General features: G+C 37.0%; 8 protein-coding genes across 16 annotated transcripts; 5 read left to right on the forward strand and 3 right to left on the reverse strand.

Annotated features, from left to right (window-relative positions):
• Positions 1-24: 24 nt before the first annotated feature.
• Positions 25-3,248, forward strand: LOC100120160 (non-structural maintenance of chromosomes element 1 homolog). The gene is made up of 7 exons (XM_001603776.6): positions 25-994; positions 1,210-1,354; positions 1,427-1,622; positions 1,696-1,809; positions 1,879-2,011; positions 2,084-2,265; positions 2,410-3,248. Exons 1-6 carry the CDS (start codon positions 895-897, stop codon positions 2,242-2,244), a joined length of 849 nt encoding a protein of 282 aa, XP_001603826.1. The 5' UTR covers positions 25-894; the 3' UTR covers positions 2,245-2,265; positions 2,410-3,248.
• On the reverse strand, positions 2,330-4,688 carry LOC100117119 (inositol oxygenase). Its single transcript, XM_001602094.6, has 6 exons — positions 3,997-4,688; positions 3,575-3,758; positions 3,276-3,484; positions 2,989-3,125; positions 2,616-2,846; positions 2,330-2,536 (listed from the first exon to the last, which is right to left on the reverse strand). The coding sequence occupies exons 1-6, from the start codon at positions 4,012-4,014 to the stop codon at positions 2,428-2,430; spliced, it is 888 nt and encodes a 295-aa protein (XP_001602144.1). The 5' UTR covers positions 4,015-4,688; the 3' UTR covers positions 2,330-2,427.
• A 1,192-nt stretch (positions 4,689-5,880) lies between these two features.
• LOC100120134 (splicing factor, suppressor of white-apricot homolog) lies at positions 5,881-10,609 on the reverse strand. 6 transcript variants are annotated; one of them, XM_016984111.3, is made up of 9 exons: positions 10,185-10,502; positions 9,837-10,088; positions 9,215-9,384; positions 8,947-9,137; positions 8,644-8,866; positions 8,270-8,346; positions 7,995-8,198; positions 6,502-7,919; positions 5,881-6,304 (listed from the first exon to the last, which is right to left on the reverse strand). In XM_016984111.3, exons 2-9 carry the CDS (start codon positions 9,920-9,922, stop codon positions 6,133-6,135), a joined length of 2,541 nt encoding a protein of 846 aa, XP_016839600.1. In that variant the 5' UTR covers positions 9,923-10,088; positions 10,185-10,502; the 3' UTR covers positions 5,881-6,132. The 6 variants fall into 6 exon arrangements, with proteins under 6 accessions (XP_016839600.1, XP_016839601.1, XP_016839599.1 ...); XM_016984112.3 differs by having other exon boundaries at positions 9,837-9,971; positions 10,185-10,391; XM_016984110.3 differs by lacking the exon at positions 9,837-10,088 and having other exon boundaries at positions 5,881-6,301; positions 10,185-10,609.
• A 624-nt stretch (positions 10,610-11,233) lies between these two features.
• LOC100117084 (serine-aspartate repeat-containing protein I) lies at positions 11,234-13,694 on the forward strand. 4 transcript variants are annotated; one of them, XM_032597866.1, is made up of 4 exons: positions 11,234-11,537; positions 12,377-12,787; positions 12,864-12,935; positions 13,015-13,694. In XM_032597866.1, exons 2-4 carry the CDS (start codon positions 12,379-12,381, stop codon positions 13,347-13,349), a joined length of 816 nt encoding a protein of 271 aa, XP_032453757.1. In that variant the 5' UTR covers positions 11,234-11,537; positions 12,377-12,378; the 3' UTR covers positions 13,350-13,694. The 4 variants fall into 4 exon arrangements, with proteins under 4 accessions (XP_032453757.1, XP_016839604.1, XP_032453759.1 ...); XM_016984115.3 differs by having other exon boundaries at positions 11,235-11,532; XM_032597868.1 differs by lacking the exon at positions 11,234-11,537 and adding an exon at positions 11,546-11,700.
• Positions 13,695-15,120: 1,426 nt separating this feature from the next.
• Positions 15,121-15,653, forward strand: LOC100120101 (venom protein R). The gene has a single exon (NM_001161692.1). The coding sequence runs from the start codon at positions 15,180-15,182 to the stop codon at positions 15,588-15,590; it is 411 nt and encodes a 136-aa protein (NP_001155164.1). The 5' UTR covers positions 15,121-15,179; the 3' UTR covers positions 15,591-15,653.
• Positions 15,654-15,781: 128 nt separating this feature from the next.
• On the forward strand, positions 15,782-16,469 carry LOC100679592 (probable salivary secreted peptide). Its single transcript, XM_003424227.4, has one exon. It carries the CDS (start codon positions 15,974-15,976, stop codon positions 16,391-16,393), a length of 420 nt encoding a protein of 139 aa, XP_003424275.1. The 5' UTR covers positions 15,782-15,973; the 3' UTR covers positions 16,394-16,469.
• Positions 16,391-21,891, reverse strand: LOC100120031 (cytochrome P450 4C1). The gene is made up of 13 exons (XM_008215137.3): positions 21,792-21,891; positions 19,483-19,689; positions 18,621-18,802; positions 18,438-18,547; positions 18,267-18,357; positions 18,005-18,190; positions 17,832-17,928; positions 17,665-17,767; positions 17,459-17,570; positions 17,271-17,377; positions 17,135-17,203; positions 16,898-17,066; positions 16,391-16,827 (listed from the first exon to the last, which is right to left on the reverse strand). The coding sequence occupies exons 3-13, from the start codon at positions 18,778-18,780 to the stop codon at positions 16,481-16,483; spliced, it is 1,551 nt and encodes a 516-aa protein (XP_008213359.1). The 5' UTR covers positions 18,781-18,802; positions 19,483-19,689; positions 21,792-21,891; the 3' UTR covers positions 16,391-16,480.
• On the forward strand, positions 21,791-22,410 carry LOC103317398 (probable salivary secreted peptide). Its single transcript, XM_008215138.4, has one exon. It carries the CDS (start codon positions 21,904-21,906, stop codon positions 22,261-22,263), a length of 360 nt encoding a protein of 119 aa, XP_008213360.1. The 5' UTR covers positions 21,791-21,903; the 3' UTR covers positions 22,264-22,410.
• The last annotated feature ends 919 nt before the right edge of the window (positions 22,411-23,329 follow it).

Here is a 23,329-nt window from a genome sequence, read left to right on the forward strand (position 1 = left end):
TTTTGAATGTTCTAATTCTAAAGAAAAGATAATAAAAAAGTTATGCGCATTGTTGCAAATATAAAAACATGATTACAAGGAATTCCTTAAAATTTACCAGGTTGGCAGCCCTAGCTAATCTAGCGTTAACCCGCAGTTTTGCGAGCAGTGGTGGGCCTGTATGATACGCCGTGTCGTAAATCGTATTTACGACGCGTCGAAATTAGATCGCGTGATTTAATACGAAATCGAATTCTTGTAAAACAATTTTTATAAAAAAATTAATCTTTATATATGAATTTTTGTCAGAAACTATTTATTATAATCAATAATAGTAATACAAAATTACAATAATATTATAGTAGTCTATTATAACTAAAATTACTCATTAATTTTCAATAAATAATATAATTCTAAATTTTTATTTTGGCTGATGCTAGAACTGGAATTCTTGTAGGAACTTCGAATATCTTAGTAACTGTAGAAGCAGGTATTTTCAATAAATTAATGGCAAAAGTTGATAGATTCTGTTGCTTTCCAAAATGTGCGAAATGAGCTATAACTTTTAGCAATCAATGTTTGGTTTCTATTATGGTCGTCTTAATTCTCGTTTACATGTTTTATCTTCTCATTTAATAAAGAGACTTATTTTTTATTCAACTCTCGTAAATTATGTATCTAAATTAACTTAATTTTTTAATTTCGCGGGTTTATTATTGTTTGCGACGTTTGCGACGTCTACGACGCCATATTACGACATATCATATACCGCGCGCATATCGCATAATGTGTCACAAATCGTATTCTCACGTCTTTTATCCACCACTGGTTTTGAGTCCCGCATTTTTAAGTTAACCACAGTACTTGACAGGAGTTTCTTCTTCGTTTCTTAAAAAAACTTAATTTTTAATAACAATGGTTTACGACAATCGTCATCGAACTCTGCTCCAAGCAATAATGCAGGGAGGAGCAGTTCTTGAGCACGATGCATCTCTCATATGTACTAAGATTTTCGGTAAGTGCCCTGCGTAAAAACCTCACTCTTTTCAATTTCCTGATACTTAATCGCGTGTATTGTTTAGTTATAAACGTAATAAAAAAACAATAATTTCAATAATTCTAGATTAATGAATGACGAGTTTGAATAACGATATTCTTTCTATTATTTTCTCTAGAATTTCGAATTTTTGTACTGTTTGATTAGAGTGATAAGTATATCTTTGTTCACAGGTGAGAGATTAAATGTAGCATCAGTTGCACAAAGTATTAATGACAAATTGGCTCCTTTGGCCATGGCAATGAAATCTGGGATATGTGAAATGAGCGGTGAGAAGTACTGGTCGATTGTTGGTACAACTCACGAAGAATCAATCACGTAATAATTATTTTATTAGTAGTTCAAGTACTTCTTTGGATATAAATTTTTATAAATTTATTTGTATTTTAGGGTACCATCCCAATTTAATACTGGCCAAAGAGCATTTTTAAGAGAAATTTACTCTGAAATAATAAGTGCTGATGATGGATGCATTTCAAGTACAGATTGTCTTAACATGTCCACCACATTAGATGTAAAGCTGTCGATAAGTGATGCTGACATATTTTTAAAATACTTGACTAAAGGAAAGTGGCTATTAATTAAGGTATCAAGTTTTTATATTATATATTAATTGAAATTTGTGCATCTTTAAAAAATGGAAAAATTACATGTTTTAGAATGGATATGTCTTTATGGGTGTGAGAAGCATTGTAGAGCTTATGCCTTACTTTAGAGCAACTTATCAAGATAACTTTCATAATTGTACTCTATGCAAAGAAATTGTTTTTCATGTAAGAAAGTAACATTTTTCAAGTGGACTGATTATACTCATTTGTTTTAAAGATAATTGTGTATTTCAGGGACGAAAGTGTGAAAATTGCAATAAGGTATTCCATTACTATTGCTTAGCTAAATATGCTAGTATGCAAAATGAAAGTAAGTGTCCACAATGCAGGCATACTCTGGATACCAGTTATACTAGCTTTGTAGCAGGTATGTTTTTAATAGTAATTAGATACATTTTTATTTGACATAAATATTATTTCTATATTAATAAAATTTTAGATGAATCTACTACTTCTCAAGTTGCTAATGGAAACGGGGAAGAGCAGCCAATGGATATATCTGAGGATGGTAATGATAATGGTGATAAAGATGATGATGATTCTGAAGACTCACCACCGATGAGGAGATTTTCAAAGAGAACTAGGACTCAATCCAAATAAGAAGAATAAGCTGTAAAAAATGCAAGTTTTTATTCACAATAAAAAAAATGATGATATTTGTACATGATATATGATTAGACCTTAATTAATAAATTTAATAATATATGTATTTTTATTTTCTGTGCTTAAATAATAATACAGTTTAACTTTTATTTGTTTAAATAGATTGGCTTCTGAGTATTTTCACCATTCAAGGACGCCAGGAATGTATTTTTCAATAAGTTGTTCATAATATGGCCAGAGTTTTTCAATATCAGGAACTTGACTGCTCTTGGTATACAAGTCATATTTGCTAAAATTGAACACCAGTTTTGTTTTAATTTATTGTTTTTCTCATCACGTGATATTAGGTATTAATGTTAAAAACTTACTTGAATTCTAAAACCCACTCCAACATGTTTATATCTTCTTGGGTACAGAAGTGCATATAATCGCCACCAGCATGCCATGGGTAAAATGAGTGGTATCTTATCATTGCTAAACCTTCTTTTGGTATTGTGCTCTTATTATGTTTCAATACTCGATACAGATATTCATCATGTCCCCATGACATCATTAAATTTTTCAGACCACAATTTGGCTTATACATTCCATATTTTGTACTAAAAAAACGGATATATATTACTGTATTAAATTCGAACAATCTGATATTTGATATGATAATTTATTGTACCGCAGAATTGTATTAGATGGATCGTGCAAAATTAAATTCGAAATAAAAATTTAAAAACTTGCGATAATTACTTGTAACGAGGAACCTTTCCATCAGGATTATCATTGAAGCTCGTTTCTCTGTAGACAATAGAGTTGCCCCATGCACATCCCACGGGGAATGTATCACCAACAACTGCCCATTGAGGTTCTCCATAAAATGCCATTACCTGCGTTATCGAGTGTAAAAATGAATGCGTTAAAAATGTAAATTCATCGTTATGAAATTTTATGAAATTTTAATCTTTTATAGACTAAGAATTGATATTTTAATAAAATAATAAAAAAAGCTATATTATAACATTTTGAAGCTTGCTCACCTTTCCTAAATCGTGAATAAGTCCTGTGAGGTGGAACCAGTCTTCGTTTGGATGGTCGTGTCTAATTTTTTCAGCAGTTTGGAAAGCGTGCACGATGTTTGGAAGGTCCGAGTCTGGATCACTTTCGTCGACTAATTCGTTTAGTTTTATAAGCGCTTGTTTCACTGTCATTTTGCATTTGTTAAATTTAAGCCATTCTTCCATTTTTGCTAAAGAAAGCATATATTATGTAAAAAAAAGATCACCAACCAAGTGCATCTTAATTACGAAAATAATAATATCAGAATTTCTCTACTTACATTTTACAAAATCAACAGTCTGATGGGTATGCATATTTAAATATGTTCGACGAACGCGTTCCTTAATAGGATCTTCGGGATTTTCCGAGTAGTCTCTAAATTCGCTTTCGAGTTTACCATTGTAAATGGTTTCCGGGCGAAGTTTTTCCGAAGGATCAAAAATCGTTAGATTTTGAACGGTCGTCTATATAATGAAAATTAAAAAAAAAGTATACAACATGGTAAATCAAAGTTAGAAATTGTACAAGCTTTGATGTTTAATTATTATAATCAAGTATTTGAATTTTCATCAAATTCGTTACAATTTTGTTTCGCGAAATTGTAAGAATCAAATATTTTCTAATAAATTTAATTTTCAATATTATAAAAACTTGAACAGCAAATAGAATAGGATTAATTAAGATATCAAATTTGTAACTTACGGCAATTTTTGTTGACATGATTCAATCTTCCTCAAGATAATTAAGTATAATGCGACAGCCACTGACAAACTAAATCTTGACAGTTCCGTCTTTAGTTTATAAAGCAGCCGAGTATCACCCTTGACCCTCACAAGCGATTTAGTCATTTTATATGAGATCTCCCACTATTCCCAACGAATATAACGCTCGATGCGATATCAGGCGATTACATTTCAAAGAACATGCCTATATAAATGCTACAAGTATGTCTTATGTTTTTATTTTTATCAAACTTAATATCTATATCAATATCTCGCTGTATGCAAATTTCAACGCTTTACAATATATCTCATTACGATTATTGACTAGATATTTTTTTTTTTATTTTTTTGTATTGCAAAGGAATGAATTTATTCAACAATTTAGACTTGAATTAACGTACTATTTGATACAATATTTTAAATAAATTTCAAATATTGTATCAAATATTATCCTTGATTTTAGAAAGCGGCAATTCGTTGAGTATACACGCCCATGCGACCACTAATAGAGCTATTCAGATAAGGATTTATAAAAAGCTCTTTAGTCTGAACAGTAAATTTCTTAATTTTATGATCCAGAAGCATGACTTGCGCTTCAATTTTGTAAGTAATGAATTATCCAACAGTACTTAGTATTAGTATTTGAAAGAGATTTATAGTTCCAAAGTACTCGATACAGACGCATTTAATCGCATTACTTATAGGAAAATTTCTTGAAAACAAAATAAAATTTTCTTGTGCGATATACGCAAGAGATTATGATTAAAATTTCTCTGCAACATAGTTGAATGACTTGCATAAACGTATTATTTTCAAAGATGATCTTGAATATGATTAAATATAAAAAATAGATACAAATATACTGACAAAATAAAGATCGCTGGTATAAAACAAAATTCTATACCTATGTAATCAATTTAAAATAAACTAGTTCTTAATTCATAAAAAAAATATAAACACAAAAATATTTTCATGACGTTAGAACAAAAATATTATCGTCTGTATCACTACAACTATCGAGCAAAAACATTAATGACGCCAAGTTCAATCACATAAACGAATGTATATTCATGCACTTGTCTCTCTTTCTTTTTATGTTTCCAGCTGTTTAAAAAAAATATAAACAAATAATGCAAAACAATCTGATAACTATTACAAAATCTATTGTTGTGTGTATACATGACACGCGCTTGAAGATAGTGTTTATCTGCGTAAAGTTGTAAATAAAAGATATATACAAAGACGTGAATATCGCTTTATCACAAATATCAGTAGATGGAAAGTTTGAATAGTAAGTATATAGATTAAATACAAAAAATCTTGTACTATATAATGATACAATAGTAAAACTTTTGAGGAAGAAAGCTTGCAAAGTATAATTTATAATGTACCAAGCATCTGCAAATCAACATCGCAAATACATTGTGATAATTGCAGGAAAATGTACCCTTTGCTATTGAGCGCTTTACATATTTGTGCTCTAATGATAATAAGGCTTATTATCAAAAGAAGTATAAATGGAATTACTCAATATGATATCTTGTCTCATATATACGTCTACGCAATATTAGAAGACAAGACATGCTTTTAAGCTTAGCAGAATCAAAGGCGTTTATATGTTATTGTTTTGACGTCACTTTATACGCAATATATTAACTCTATAAACATTGCATACAAGATTTTTTACTAACCTTGACCACACGAAAAACGTGAAATCTGTGTCAAGTGTATACGATCAAATTAATTTAGAACAGTTTCCAGTAAAAAATGTCTTGAAAGCAAAATCAAGTTTAACTGATAGCTCTTATGCTCGTAATAAATAAATCTTTTGTTTTGTATAAAAATCATAAAAAATACTCAAGAGTAAATTTTAACAAAAATACATTTTTATTCATTATCATCTTTTTTCTTTGTACAAATTCTAATTTACAAATAATTAAAATTTAACGATAACATTGAAATCAAAAGGAAAAATAAGATCCTTATAGTAAAATGCTCTCAAAATATCAAGTCTTTATTTCATATCGCAAAAGGGTTTAAATCCTTGAAAAAAATGTACATTCTTCATATTTACATACGAATTCACATGATTCGTTCATCATTTCACGAAAATGTTTTACGATGAACTAGAATTCGAATCACTAGAACTACTTTCCCGTCGATGTCGCGAAGAAGTGTGATGCCTGTGAGGACTTCGTGATCGTGATCGTGATCGGTGCTTGGATGAAGACTTTTTACTTTTTTTCGTTTTGTGGGATCGGGAACTGCTAACGCTTTCGCGGTAACTGCTGTAAACACAAGAATTTCATAATTTTTTTTCAGATAATGTTCAATCAAATATGTTTGTATCAATTTATGCTTTTTTTGATGTAAAATAATTATATTCAATGCATTTTTTATTATACTTGAACAAATTAAATTAAACATAATTCTTTTCTTAAATAAGATTTAAATAAAATCGAACAAAAAAATGAATATAATATACCTTCTGTGAGTAGATTTTTTCTTTTTGTGTTTCTTGTGACTTCTGTGTCGATCAGCATAGCTGGGACTCCGGCTTCTAGACCGTCTCGACCTTTTATTAGATGCGTCTACTCCTCTTAATCTACTCATTAAAGAATTGGTATTTATTCGTAATTCTTCAATTTCAATATCTTCCCTCGTAGGCGGAGAATATGAGGGCGGTGGTTGTGGTGGCTCTTCCTTTGTTATACTAATCACTGGTATTTCGGGTTTAACTATGGTGGGAGCTTGGATCTGGCTTAAAAACATTGCAGCTTTTTTTCGTCTTTCCATCTGAAGTTGCTTTTCTCTTGAAACAGCCAATTTTTTTTGAGCTGATACTAACATTCGATCTCTGAGCTTGTCATCGGTCTGTTTTTCGCGAATTTCCTTCTGACAATCTTCAAAAATGTCATCAGTGAGGTCAACGAAATCGCTAACTGGAACGTGTGTAGATTGTGATTTTGCAGATCTTTTGCTCTCTAATAACTTTTCTGATAAAGGCTTTTCCATTGTTGATCTGGATTTGCAAGACCGTTCCGAAGAAGACTTGGCCATTGCAAGTCGTTCTGATATAGGACGGTCTGGCATGATCCTTTCCGCTGCTGGTTTTTCTAAAATTATCGGCTCTTTTTCTGCTTTAGGAGACAGTGGTACTTCTTCTTTTATGGGAACCGGAGATTCAGGTTTAGTATTCGTTTCCTTTTTATCATCGCTAGTTTCGTCATCGCTCTCCTCTAAAGGTAATGCATTTCTTTTTTCTATGACGTTACCCTCTCCTTCCTTGGGTTTTTTAATAGAAAACGATACTGTAGTGACTTGTTTACTAGGACTTTGTCTCGTACTGCTTTCGCTCATTTTCTTAGCTTGGATCATTTTAACTCTCTTTTGTACTTCTTCCATTCTTTGCTGTTTTTTCTGAAGTTCCTCCAACTTTTTTTGCTTTTCTTCCTGTAATTCTTGTTTCTGCAACAACTCCTCCTCTGTAAGTACTCGAGGATTAATGGCTCCCTCGTACATTGTGAGTTTGTGTGCGTAATATCCATGGTATTGATGCGACAACTCGAGAAAACTAAACCGAGGATCACCCTTGTTTTTCACAATAGCTTCGAAATCGCGCCCATTCTTAGCCACGTAACTCGCCATTTTATCAATGATGATCTGTATGTCAGCCGGTGGCACGATAAACGAAGGTCTACTGAGAGGTTTAGGTGGCGTAGGTCCGTAAGGAACAAGCGGCGCTGGCTCCTTTTGTGGAGTTTGTACAGCATTAGTAGCAGGTGGTGACGGTGCCACAGGTCCAATTTGTGGCATGGGTGGTGTTATAGCATTACCGTTCACTCCGTAGAGAACAGGGCCGTGAGCATACTGTTGAGGAGGCGGGGGGAACGGTGGAAAATTCTAAACAGAAATTCAACAAATTGAAGTGTTAGTTGAACTAAAGTACAGCAAAACTAGAATACTAGTACTACTTACTGATGGCATTGCATGATAAAATCCAATTGGTGGCATTGGTGGCGGAGGTATGACTTCCTGTGGTGGAGGAGGTTGTTGCTGCTGCTGCTGCTGTTGTTGTTGTTGAAGTTTTGAAGCTGGAGGTTTCCCAGTGATTTTATTTACCAACATGGAATATGCACAGTCTGCCGATGGTTTGTAATTGATGCTTGGAATACTGGGAGCCTAAACATTAAATATTATTTATTATAACTTTCACTCGAGAATATTACGGGTCAAGTGTTTTTTAAACGTACCGCTTCAACCTTAAGAGATGATGCAAGACTCGGATGGAGATAGGGTTCATCATCCTCCTCTGATTCCGATTCCGGCTCTGTCAATTAAAATTTTAAAAATTAGATTTTTGGTCAAGAATTTTCAATACTCACGTAATATAGCACTGAAGATGGATCATTAAAATGTAAATGTAACTTTGGTACTTACTGTGGCTGCAAAATAAGCAGAATCAAAGGAGATGTTGGTAAAGATTTCCAGCTTATAATTGAGTTACTTTCAATGAAGACAACATCAATCATGATATAATAATTCTTTCAAATGTGGTCTTCCATTCGATTGAATAAGTGAAGAAAAATATATAATCTATTTACATATAAAAAAATTGAATGCGTACCAGATTCTTCCTTTTCAGGTTGTTTTTCTGGATTGTATTTCCCAGATTTTATAGCCCCTAAGACGTGCTTATAATACGGGTGTAGCTCTCCATCAATAGACAAAAATGAAAATTGTGGATTGTTTGCCTGCTTTGCCTTTATGAGAATTTCCATTTGACTGCCTTGACGACTAATAAATAATGCAGTTTTGATAATGATTGCATTGAGTTTTTGCGTTTCAGGCTGAAAAATAATAAAAATAGGTTAAAGATAATAATTTAACGGTATAAATGTTTATAATCTCAATTTTAAATAAAACTTACAACAGTCATGTTTTCTGGAATTTCCAATGCAGGCTCAGGTACAAATGCTTCATCCTCTTCATGCGATCCTTCTGACTGTTTTGGACTTTGCGAGTCTTCGCCAGACTTTTTCTCATCGTCATAGTTAAATCCAACTTGACTATATGATCCTTCAGAGTCGAGAGCTTGATGCAGCCTTTTGATTTCCTCTTCTGTACAAGAATTATTGAATCATAAGAAATTGTTACGAATCAGTAGCATAAAGTAGCATAAATGATTAGATAGTTACCATGGTACAAAGTCTCTTCAGCATCGTTGTTGTAGAGAGATCTGTACCTTTCCTCATCACAGACTTGTTCCACTTTGTATTCATCTTCGGTCAGGATGGTCCGATAGTCAATACCACCTGGTGGTGGTTCATAAATCCGCAGATCTCCCAGAGCTCCTCGGCCATCATATCTATAGACATAAAACAAAGTAATTATAACAACAAGTAGAAGGAAGGCATAGTTTTATAATCTCAGCTTTCAGTCTGCATCTGAAAAGAAAAAAAAATTTAACGATAAATTCTGCCAAGATGTACTCTGAAATGGTAATTGGTAATTGGTAATGTCAAGCAAACCTCGATTGAATTTTCAGAATATAAATGAACACAATTTGTATGAAAATTAACATTGAATTCACTAGTCTATAATCCTTTAAATCACAATGATGTGCAGTATCATCGAGTAGATACACAGATAGATTTAATTAACAAAGTGAATCTCGAGCATTGTCATTTACTCTTGGCCAATTGAATCGCTATAGTACATACCGGTCCGATCAATCATGATTAAGTATGACCATCGGTTTTTCACCTGTTTTTTGTTCTCTCTCTCTCTCTCTCTCTCTCTCTCTACGTTGTGTCTCACCTTTCTGCAGTCTCTGAAGGCTCTCCAGCTACTACAAGCCATCTGACAGTGGGCAGTGGATTTAGATACACGTCGGAGCAATACATCTGCACCTGCTGAAAGCCTTAAACAGTCTCCAGATTGCTTACACCTTCCCTGAGCATAAGTAAAGAATCGAGGGAAGAGACATAATATTGTATCTCTCTGTGCGATAGCTGGCTAATTGAAACAAGTCAATGAAACATCGTATTTGCTTCGCTCGCCTGAGCGAAACTGTTATACGAGCACAAGTTGAAATTAAGGATAATATACTATTAGATGTGATTATTGTTTTCGTGTGATTTGTTTTGAGGTTAGGGGGAAACGGACCTGTCTATCTTCAGTGTGCTATCGCCCATCCACGGTATCAAATGTTTGCCCTGATCAATCAATTTCGCCTTCTCGTCATCCCGAAACAATTTGCAGCTGTAACCGAAGACTAGAAGCTCCTGCGGCTCCTCTTCTCCAGTCTTTTTTCGCAGAATTCCGGAGTCGACCACCCATCGTTGTCCTTTCGACGCCATTTTTTCGCACACTGCTGGCTAGGGCTGCTGCTACTTCTGCTGATGCTTCAAGCTCCGACTTGGAGCATATATATAGGTATACGTATAGTGTTTACGATATCCACTTGGCTCTCAGCAGTCCCAGCTGCCTTCGGTCGCGTTTGCTAGCATATACTATACATTTTTGTACACTACGCGCTATAACTACTATAACTATAGAGTATAAGAGTATAGAATGAACTATATAGAGTCGACTGATGTGCTCCTTCGTGCAAGCGCGCCAATGTCTGGCCAATGCTCTGACGCCACTACTTGATCTCTCTTCCGACCGGGCGAAATACATGAAAACTAAAGAACCTGTAGCTCGAATAATTCAATAACCACTTGTAAAAAGAGGAGAAAATTAACGAAAATTGTAAATTTTACTGTGTGTATCGTATAGACAATTCGAATGGTCCAACGAAAAATAGCGAATCGTCAGAGTACTTATCCGCGAAGAACCATGAGAATTCGCCAGCATAAACGCATCCTCGGCATCGCAGCCATTTAAAACATTCCAAAAAAATGTCGTGGCTTCTTTCAGTTAGAAAAAAAATGCATTCCATAACGGTCGCAGAAAAGTCAAACATCGGCTATAGTTGGACTCGGTATCCCCCTTTGTCCCTTTTCCATGCGAGGGAAAAAAAAACGGGGGGGTAAGGCCAGGCGCCAACAGCTCATCTCGCCCCGAGTTCTCCTCCGGACGCTAAGCTTTGCCGGCTTTTTCAGCCAATGAGATCCGTCCATTTCCGCCGTGCGGGCGTCGCCATTGGCCGGTTTCGACGAAAACGCGTACCTCGTGACCGTTTCTGGCGCTGGCGCGCGCAGGCACGGCCGAAAGTAGGGGAAAGGAGAGCCATCAGACTCTGCCGAGGTGCCGACTCGAAGAGCGAGAAGAAGGAAGCAACGACGATCAGCATCGCAGCTCGAGTTTGTAGTGCACGCGCGGAGAGTAGCCTCGAAAAATCCAAGCCAAAGGTCGCGAGAGATCCGCGTGCATCGTCCAGCCAGACACGCACAGCAGTCCCCAACTTGCAGTGCCTTCTCGACTCTTGGGCGAATCTTTCTTCCGGCCGCCGCCGACAAGTCGCGCTCTTCCTACTACTCTCTCTCACTCTCGTCGAGCCAACAAGGAGGTAAGGTAAGCAAAGCTGAAGCCGACGCCGCCGTGCGTGTGTGTGTCGCCGGCATCTTAAAAAAGTATACTCGCCCCTGCTGTTACCAAGCCAGCCGAGCCGTTGGAACTTCGGCACCGAGAATCTCGTCCTCGACTTTTTCGAGAGACATTTTTTTTCTCTCGCCGAGTACGTACGTGCAGAACAAAACGGCAGTGGCGGCGAGTCAGGCGCGCATCGTGGAAAAAGGCGGGAGCTGATGCCCCGTGCCAGTGCGAGTCGTCGCGCATTTCTTCGCCGGCGCCGAAAATTCGAGCGTCGTTACGCGCGCAGGATTCCGGGGAAGAAGGGACGCGCGCGCGCGCGCGCCTGCTGGTGAAGGGAACAAATTTCGGGAGCTATAGGCGGCTATTGATATAGAGGAAACGTTCGTTTTCGGAGAAACGAAAAGCCGACTGGCGGCAGCGCGCGCCAAGTGCGCAGCGCTTTCGAAGATGTCCGGCTCTCTTGTCGTGCGTGATAGTGTACGGCGACGGCGCTTCTATCCTGTAAAAAGCGTTAACTGACTGCGTAGCCGTTTTTTTTCTCTCTCGATACCAGTTGGGCCGACGTTGCCTTTGTTCGACGACTTTTTTCACGGGAATTTTGCGGTTCGAGCGATTTTTGCCATGGGCGTTCTGTTTGGACTTTTGCAGATAGCACACGCCGATATATCATGTGGCGCAATTTTTTGGATGATGCAAATACGACTTACTTTTTTCTTCGATGACTCTCGTTGGGCATGAATTCGAGCGTTTTCGCAACCTGCAGTTATTTGGAATTTTGTTTACTAAATTACTCATGCTCAAATTTATTGTTTTTTCAGAAATGGCACCCAGGAAGACGACCAAGAGAACAGATGCAGAGGCTGCGGAACCTGCAGCAGCAGTCACCGATAATAATGATGTCTCTGCTGCCAAGAAGAAGAAGAAGGAGGTAACCGAGGAACCAGTCACCAGGGAAGCGAGGTTACCAAGGGCAGCTAAAAGCAAACCCAAGCCAGAACCTGAGCCTGCACCAGCTAAGGCTGCTCCAAAACAAAAGGCTGCGGCCAAAAAAGGAGAGCAAGCTGAAAAGAAAGCTGCGGGCAAGAAAAATGCCAAGAAAGCTCCTGAAGCCGAGGTAGAGGAGGAAGAAGTAGCTGAGGAGGAGGAGGAAGAGGTCCAGGAGAAGCCAGCAGCCAAGAAGGGAAGGGGAAAAGCTGCAAAGAAAGCTGATACCCCAGAATCAGATGAAGGTTGGTATTGATAAAACATTGGCTTTCAAAATCATGCTCGACTGGAATTTATTGAGTTTATTTTAATCTTTTCCAGCTGAAAAGCCAGCAGAAGAAAAGACTTCCCCGGTAGCCAAGAAAGGAAAGGGACGAGGTGCCAAAGCAGAAGGTATATAGTTTTTTTGTAATTGATGTCATCAACAAGGTTTTTGTAATTCTAATTTTTTGATTTTTTTTTCTGATTTCAGCTGCTCCTAAGAAGGGCAGGGGTAAGAAGGAAGTGGAAAGTGATGCCGGAGCTTCTGATGCTGATAACAAGAGCGATACTAAAGAAGAAGCTGCAGATGCTGAAGAAGAGGCGACGAAAGAAAACGGCGTTGAATCGGAAACGCTAGCAGCAGAAAACGGCAAAGAAGCGACGCCAGAAGAGAGTGTCGAAACTAAACCGGCGGCGGCGAAGAAAGGAAAGGGTAAGGCGCCAGCCAAAAAAGGCAAAGCCGCAGCTAAATCAAAAGCTGCAGAAGCGACGAACGGAAATGAAGAGACGAACGAGCCTGAGGCCGTAACCGCTCAAAGCGATTAGGATAAGAAATTTTAATTTACACTTTTAAACTTGTATTATTTTTATTATTTAAACCGTGTTACGAGAAAGGTGTTGATTTCACGAGTGTCCTATAACGATAATTAATGTAATACAAAAAATTCTTTAATTTTTATGATTTCCAATCGATCACTAATACAAGCTTGTACTGTAAAGATATAGGACAAAACGGTAAGGAACATATTTTTGAATACTGTACATGCGTGTAAAAGTTGTCTTCGGTAAATGTAATTACTTCTAGTTCATAGAATACAATGTTTTGTACTTTTAAAATACCAGAACAAACCGTTTATTAAAATAAAAAAATTTATTTGATTCCAATTGAAACTTGCGCTTGTATTTTTGTTGGGTATCCTACTGAACAGTATGGGCCTGACTACCGTATCCCAAAAGACAACCGATTAAATCGTCTAATGCGATTCAGACCTGAAAGTAAAAGAAATATGACCTCAAAAATATCATATAACCATGTTACTCATTAGATCGCACAAAATCTATCATTAACAAAGTGTCGAATATTGTACTGTGCGTGGTCAGCTGATTTTATTAGTAGAACTATTTTTATATCACTATCTCTGGATAAGTCGGCTATAATGATAAGATTATATGTATTAATCTAGTTAGTTCTGCAGACAATGTTTTGTTGGACCAGAAAGAGAAGTGATTTTAATAAAAAAATTCTTGATTATTCAATGGAAATAATAAAAATGCAAAAATATTTTTTATACGTTATCAATTGTTTATATAAAGACTCAGAAAAGAGAAGGCTTGATATTACGTCTTTTAGAGTAATCAAATCATATAGGCGTGTGCATTTAAAATTATATCTTTTGACGTATCCCTCGAATGAAATAAAGATGTTACGATGCAAAATAACGTGTGAGGTTATTGACTCAATTGTGAGAATCATGCAACGTTTACTTTTGGTACTTGTCATTGGTGTTCCCAAAAGTCATATATATATATATATATAGACTTGTAGTCACTTTGTATGTAGATTGCGATAAACAACTGCAAAAAAATTTATCGCATCGAAGTATAAATAAATCACTTATTTCTTTCATAACTTTCTGTTATCCAAGTATTTCAAATCAGATTTGTAAATTTGCAATTTTTGCCGATAATAGCCGGGCGTTTTTATAAATGACCAAGCTTCCCCCTATTACACGATTTGTTGTTATTTTCCATTTCGTTTCTTGTGACTATGTTTTGAACGAAAAATATTTACAATTTCTTTCGAATTAACGACATGTCTTCAAATATTAGCATAATAATCAGTGCAAAGGAATTTGCATTTCACAGGAAAATCTGTTTCTCAGCACACTATATCAAAGTTAAGTATGTGTGCACAGAAACAATATGACATCACCTCATATTCATTGGAAATAAATAAAAAAACCGCACCTGCCCATCATCCGCGAACACAATAAACAACTTTCCCACAGTTTCGTCATATCTAAATTTAACTGTGCGACTTGCAACGATATTCTTCCTGCTCATCGACACAATATACCATAATACCTGCATCGCGACGACACGAGCGAACAATCTTATCGTATCGCGCGAACTGTGGATCACTAGAAAGAGCGCGAATCCTCGAAAATGTGTCATAGCCTGGAAAAATCATGCACAGCTGCGCAAAGAGGCGCACGACTCGCAGATAAGAGACGTTGCCGCAACGCGATAAGCTATAATATGTATACTCGTACATTTTTCCCTGTGTATAAAACCGTCATTCTTTCGTCAAGGTAGTGCAGAACGAAACTCCAAGTATTACCGATCAGTGCGCAATTCGTGAAAGCAACAAAGAAAATGGCAAGACAGTTGATATTCGCCGCTTTGGCCGTTGCCCTGGCTGTAGTGGCCGTGAACTCGACGCCTTACTACGGAGGTGCCTACCAGCAATACGCAGCCGCGCCCAACAAGTCCCACAACTTGATAATCGGTAACCGCCAGGCGGGCGACCGTCTCGTCTACCAGGAGAACATCGTCAAGCCGTCCAAGTGGCTCCAGGTTATCGAGGTCAAGAAGAGCTTCAACATAACTGGCTACCTCATCACTCAGATCCGTGCTATGGACCAGAAGACCAACGGTAACGGTGCTATCGCCAGCCGTGTCGATGGTGGAGTGGGCTACAGCAATGTCACCTTGAAATTCAAGAGCCAGAGGAGTCACGGCATCAACTTTGTCGTTCAGATTTACGCTAGACCGCGTTACTATTGAAAAATTATTTGTTGTTAATCGTTGAATCGTCTTAAATATACGCTTTAATATTTATACAAACAACATTGCACGTATGTTTTGATTTTCTACGTCACCTTACCCATCGATTTCCTTTCGTATCCTATAAGTAGGGTAAGAGCGTAATTTTAACGCAGCAATGAATTATTTATCTAACCATCGTCTTGTACACTCGATCGAAACACGTGTTCAGAATGTTCCTTCAATCAGAAGCACACTTGACGAATATTATATTTGATAAGATAATACAAATTCCAGAAGAAAATTGTCCACGCTCTACACATTAATCTGGCCAGTCCAGTGCTGCGGTACACAAGTCTCGAAGTCCCAAGTTAAATACGTGTGACTAGTATTCAAACAAAAAAATGAAGTTCTTCGCGAGTTTCTCTGCAATCCTTGCACTCATTGCTGTAGCTGCAGCATCTACTGCCGATTTTAGTATTAGAGCATCTTTGGAGAAACAGGTGGCAGCAAGAGATGAATCTAACAACCTGATTGTGGGAAAGAGACATCCCAACGACAAGCTCATGTACCAAGAGAACATTAACAAGAGAGCAAATATCGTAGGAAAGAAAACCATCTACGAGGAGGTCATCAATGTTCCAAGAGATCACGTTATTACCGCAGTTCGAGCCTTGGACATGATGACCGATGGAACCGGTGCTTTCGTCGTCGTTACTGGAGGTGGTCCAGGTCAGGAAAGCGTCAGCTTGAGATTTAAGAGCCAGAGATTTCACGGAATCTATTTCATCGTTCAAGTCTACGCCAAGCCGAGATATCAATAAAGTGGTGTGATTTTTTTATTGTATGCATAACAATGTAACGTTACGACATTATGAATAAATCAATATGATTGAAATACAGCGATTCATTCACTCTCTATCTATTCTAATAAATTTCGTGTGAAATGGGTCCGCTGGTCTAAGCACAAAGTCTCCTATCAGTTGCATGTCACGTGTGCTGTCGATTGGCTCCAAATAAAAGTTATATAATAATCTCGAACACACGGCTTTTACCTCCATCCAACCGAACTTTTGGCCGATGCAATTTCGCGGGCCCGCGCTGAACGGTAAGTAAGCAAACGGATGACGATGGCGACAGTTCTCCGGTAAAAATCTGTCGGGGTCGAATTTTTCCGGTTCTGTCCAGAAATTCGGATCTCTGTGAGCATCGATGATCTGACATATTACGACGACTCCCGCCGGAATAGTGTAATTTTCTGGAAATAGAATTGGTGGTATGAATGCAATTTTCAGATTACAATTTACGCGTGTATACAAGATAATTACTCAGTTGAATGTCGTCCACCGTATGGCGGAAAATCGTCGAGGCGATCGGATAAAGTCGCATCGACTCTTTTATACACTGTTCGAGGTAGGGCATCTGCGAAAGCTCTGTCATTCCTCTTTTGCCTCCGCTTCGTTCCAAGACTTTGCAGACTTCGGCTCTAGCTTTATCCTGTAATAAAAACAATGTTCAATTTCCGATTAATAAATTGTAAATTAGTATCATTTTAAGAAGCTTACTTGACATTTTTTATTTTCGGCCATCAGCATCGTAAAGTACGCCATAACCATTCTAGTCGTGTCTGTGCCCTGTAGTTTTATTGCTTATTATAAAATTAAACGAAAATGTCAAAATAAAATAAAAACTATAACTCACGCCCAGTAAGAACGTGTCAACTTCCTCCTTGATTCCCTTCTCATCCAACAGACCGTCTTTTTCAGCTGATAGCAATATATCAAGCATTGGCAATTTCTTTTTGTGTCCTGTAAAAAAATGATGGATCATCAGTTGTATTTTTACCTGGTCAAAAAGTGATGGACAATATAGGATATTTCATTATCTACCTATGGCGTAGATACTTTCGGATTCATCTTGATTTTCCAAACTATCTGTAAATTCTTTGTAACCCTTAATACCTCCGAGCATTTCATGATACTTTCTTCGTTCTTTGATGATCTATAAAGTCATAATAATTTTAGACATTGAAAAGCATATGCTTAACAATAGGTATACTTGGAAGATTATAATGATTGAGAGTAGTGTAAACAACCTTATCCGTGAATTCTCGAAGAACTTTTAGAGCGTGAATTTGCTTACGCCCGATTTCCGTGAATGGAGTCATCATCCAGTCTAGTATGTACGGTCTTAACATTCTGCGAATAATAATCTTTTATCAGTAACTATTTTTAAATATGGCCACACAACTATTTTATATACCTGTATGTGAGAACGATACCCATATCTTCAATGGCTTCTTTGTAATCTTTTATAACTTTCTTATCCGTTTTGTCCAAATCAATGCCCATAGCCGATTCTGTATTGAAATAAGAATATTCTTTTTTAATAACAATCTGCCTTACACTAGTGGTACCAATTAAATTGCAAGAAACCTATAATAATGTTCAAACTGACATCCGCGTAGATGGGCAAAACGTCTAGTACAAATTCCTTTCCATTGGCTCTCAATTCCGTCATTAATCTGCCCGATTGTTCGTTCATAATATCAACGTATCTTCTCAACATATTGAAGTGAAAGGCAGGCGTCAACATTCTTCGTCGGGCGCGATAGGTATCGCCTTCAAATTAAAAACGTCGTATTATATATAAAATGTTGCGAAATAGGATACAAAATAGAGAACTTGGAATTATTACCCTTGTTCGTGAGTAGACCATCGTTCAGCCAGGAACGTAAATATTTGTAAGGGAACTCCTTGTAACAGGCTTTTTGGCTCGATAAAATTACCTAAAATATATGAGAATTGTTATTTTCATCAAAGAAACATTAAACCTTTCGAAAAGTGGATTTCAAACAGTTTGATTTACCTCCAGATCATCGGGATGACGGACACTCAACAGAGGCAATCCCATAGCCCATCCCTTGCAAATAGGGTACCAGGTATCGGTTATCATTCGAATAGTTATCCACAGGCCACCTTAAAATGTCAAAATGTTATTATTATAAAATACACGAATGCAAGATTTGATAAAAAATATATTGGACCTTACGCTGGGTTCGATCGGTGAACAGGTGCAAACTACCAATGATGGGGAAACTGAATGGACCAGGTATTTTACTCAACATTCGTCCCTGTCTACTGTACCGGATAGATATATGAAAATAGACCAACGCCGCCACCAATGCAGATAGTACTATGTAAAATAACATGATTGTATTTTTTGCTATGCTCCTGAAAATAGAAAACCATTTTTATTTGATCAATCGTGCAATCAAATCAAATAATACGACAGCTCTTGATTGAGCAAAACAAACTGATTAAATATATCTTATAATTATTTAAATAAGTTATTCCTTTGCCAGACAAATCTGAATTCTTTGCTGTGAAGTGGGGTTTGATGGTCACTTATATATGATGAGAATTTATGAGTACCAATGAGGAAAGTTTATTATCGTTTCTTTTTTATTTAGCCTTGTTGTATATACTTGTATCTTATAGAAAAATAACTCGTCGTGCAAAGTTTTAAATAATGAGATTAGGTAAAAATAATAAAAATATTATGTGTCTTGAGTAGTTTCCAGATCAATATTTTTATCAATTTGGAAAAATTGTGATTAAAGAATTATTTTAACGTGATATTTTTCGCATTTTCTATTAAAAATCTTTTCTGAAAGACCGTCAATTTTATAAATAGTTTTTTCAAATCCCTTCATTGAGCTGTAAACCACAAGTACAAAAAACAAAATAAGGCTTCGTGTGGAGAGTTTATTTTCATGAGTATAACACGTGAACTAAGTTTGAAGGCATGATAATATAATGTATTGTTAAAAATATGTTGATCAAGGACACATTTTATATTTTATCATCATTTGTGTGAATATTAAAAAATTTTAAAAAACTGCTCGACTCACCAACAGCGCTGTATCAGTCGACCAAAATTTCACAATAACAACAGGCACTTGCATCCACACGGCTGCAGCTCACAAAATGCATTCGCAGCTTCACAAGACAGTGTTCATCGCTTACGTTCGAATTTATCCGACGAGTGGAGGGACTCGCTTGGCCTTGGCTTTGACGTCGTATAACTTTAGTCCCGAAACATCCTCTCATACCTTTAACTGAGCGAGTTTCTGTTCTTTATTTTTTGCATCAAAATCTCATGGAATCTTTCCATACGGAAACTTGATTCCTATTTGTTATGGTAAGATATGGCGATTTGTTAAACGAATTGTCTGCTTGAAATTTCTTTATTAAAGAAGGATATAATTTATGATTGACTACATTTTTAGAAGAAAAACAACTTTCATTATTTGCGGATATTAGACGGCATAGCTGGCATTGGGACACCGATATTTGCAGCAGTGGTTGTTTCTTCAACGCTGTTAACGCTAGTTGAAATGTCCGCTGAAAGTAAAAATTAAAAAATAGAAAGTTAGAAATTCATCAAAATTATTTCCACGATAGTGTAAAAAAAATGTTCATCAATCGAACCTGCGGTAGTTGTATCAGAAGCTGCAGTAGTAGTGATTGGAGTGGTCGTTTCCAAATTTGCAGGCTCGCTTTCCTGAGAAATATAAAAAGAAGTTTTAAACCAGTATTTCAATTTAATGTTAAGTAAATTTTAATAAATGCTTGCAAGAATCTCAGGACTCAATCAATCTATTATATATGCGAAAATGCAATTTGTCAGTCATCTTCAAACTAGCACAAGTTTGTCAAATAAATTTATTTGCCATATTAGCGTGCTGTGCATAGGAAAGACGTACTCGAAACATTGCATAATAAATAGAAAAAATACAAAATAATAATAACTTGCAATCCTTATAATATATTAAGAAGAAAAATAAATTTCATGAGTACTTACAGCTGTAACGACACCAGCTACCAATAAAGCGGCCAATACAGAAAATGCAAATGTCTTCATTCTGAATGTGTGCTCTTCTTGATTTTGAGTTATACTTCGACCATAGGATTCGGGTATTTATACTAAGCTTGATAATTACTTTCAAATTCAAATGAGGAAAATGTTAAAGCAATGTAAGACACACGTACAACACAAAGGACGCCTATACATATATGTAGTTATTGTATTGTTCTAGATTTACGTAATTTCAAGTATTGGGTGCACACAAAGGAATGTATGTTGTCCGAAGCGACGATTCATAGTTACGACATCATTTTGATGTACATACTTCCATTTTGAAATTTTTCACATCCGCGAATAAGTGCTTGATGGCTTATGTGCGTGTTGAAAAGTATTTTTTGTTAAGCTTCATTCGAGTCATAAATTTTAGCATGATACAGCAGTGCAATGGTTGCGGCAGGTTTATTGCACAATACAAAACTGCATAAAACACCGTCATAAACATACATCCATTTCGTGAGCAACTGAAAATATATTTGGGAAGATTGTGGAATTTTACCTACTGGTCCTATTTTACTGAAGTTATACAATATAATCATATTTGTCTGATAAAAATAAAGACAGAGAGCGTCGTCTAGGAGTCGATAAAAAGATTTGTTAAAATGAATATAATACATATACTAGGATATCGAGTCAATAAAACGTATGGTGTCATCGGATTATTCTAATATTTTTATAAAGGTGATAGCATACACGGTAGGATAAAAAACTTGATTATTATTATCGTTCGTATTGAATCAACGAGTAGAGCATTTTTGCCAATGCTTACTATATGTTCTCTGAAACAGATGTTTATCTCTTCCAGGTGCAGTTCAAAGAAAATTACTTTATTACACCAACGAAAAAGATATAGATTGTTCATGGCTCCGTTATTTTTCCACTAATTATTCGGAATTTGATTCACACTCCATGTGGAAGAATGTGAAAACTTACAATTCGAAATATTCTATACAGGAAATACTTTCAACATTCGATTGATAATGAAATAAGATTGTATATCAAAACTGCACGTAATGTTTAATTTTAATCGGTGACTCAGAGCACCCACGCCTCGCCTGATTACGTTTTGATTGAGTTTTCTCAAATCACATTCATTAGGCTAATCACTCGGCTTATCCTCGTGTTTCAACCTGTAAATAAACCCTAATTTCAGCCTCATCCAGAAAAACCCACAAACAAAATAACAATTCCCCTTCAATTACAGGCGCAAGTCTGAAAAAAGCCATGCGTCAGCCCCTCGACGCTCCTGTCTCAGTCCGCACGCGGTGATAAGATAAGGTGACGACAAACACTCACCTGTACAGTCGCACAGTTGAGCTGAGCCTATATAAAATTGCCATCGGCAGAGGTTGGCTTCAGTCTCACATTATTATCCAAGTCGAGTGTGTTGAATATTATATCATCCAAGATGGCATCGTCGAGACAGTTGGTCCTCCTCATCGTCGCCCTGGCCGTAGTCGCCGTCAGCGCAACGAACTTCAGATCCGGTACCAGAGTAGCTGGTGACCGTCTGGCCTGCTCGGGCCGCGTCGACATTCGTGGAGTGTACAACAAGATCGTCACCGCCACGAGGATCTGCGACCTATCCGTTTACAGGATGAACGTCACCCAGGTGCTCGCCTTCGACAGAGGTCTGTCCGGCAGGGGCGGCTATGCTAGCATCACCAAGGGAGGACCTGGCTACAACAACGTCAGCCTCTACTTCTGGAGCCAGAAGAGCCAGCCCCTCAACTTCACCATCGAGGTCTACGGCAAGGCCAGATATTGAGATCGTCATACCTTACGACGACGCTATGGATACCTCATTATAGACTGTCACGTACACCTGTAAATTGAGTCATTTTGTAAATGGTGTTTTTTGTAATTGGCGTTCTAATTGTAATAAATGACTGTTATGAGATTATTGGCAAGTTAATTGAGTGGAATCTTTATTTATCTCCGCGGAGAATGTTTTTTACCTCTGTATCTTTCCAGTGACGTCCATCAGTGCGGAGTCTTTAATTGTTTCCATCTAATTGATTTCTTTGTATCCGACTGTTTGTGTTGGATAAACAATAGGGTTTATTGACTTTGGTATATCAGTGGGAAACTTTGATAAGTCAATTTGTAAATTTATACTCTTGTATCTGACCTCTCACTCGAGATACAATAAGTCTCATCGCGATTGATAATTGAATAATTGAAGATTGATAAACGCATCGCTATACGAAGATCTAGAACGTGACGCTTGTGACAAATTCTATAAATAACGACTTGAACTCACGCCTCTATTACATGCGATTCGATTTAGTAGAGCGCGATTATACATAGCGCAGCGACTCAAGATACTACTATACCTATACATATCCGTCTTATAAAACTTGAATCAGCGATAGGGGCAAGATTTCCAGGGACGAAAGGGCTTCGCTAATCGCTGAGAAAATTCAGTGGATTTTCTCCTATTATAGAGCCAAGTCGCTCGTATAAGCTTTTGTGTGTGTGTGTGTGTGTGTGTGTGCGCGCGCATATACAAGCAAAGCGGAAGAAGAAGAAGAAGCGGGGGACGCTAGGCGAACAATCACGAATGCCCTTATGTATAATGTAGGAAGCCATCGGCATCCGCCTTCGCGGCAACTTCGGGGCCACTCGCGAATGCATTATACGCACATAATGCACTCGGGTAATCCGATTGTCTCGCCTATGCAACAACTCCGCGAATCGCGATTATAATACACCCGCTCTCGCTCTGTGCACAGCTAGCGCAGTGTTCGCTTCTCTCTCTCTCTCTCTCTCTCTCTCTCTCTCTCTCTCTCTCTCTCGATAATACGTATATAAACCATAACATAATGCTGTGC

The sequence above is a fragment of the Nasonia vitripennis genome, chromosome 3 (genome assembly GCF_009193385.2).
Source record: "Nasonia vitripennis strain AsymCx chromosome 3, Nvit_psr_1.1, whole genome shotgun sequence".
NCBI lineage: Eukaryota > Metazoa > Arthropoda > Insecta > Hymenoptera > Pteromalidae > Nasonia > Nasonia vitripennis.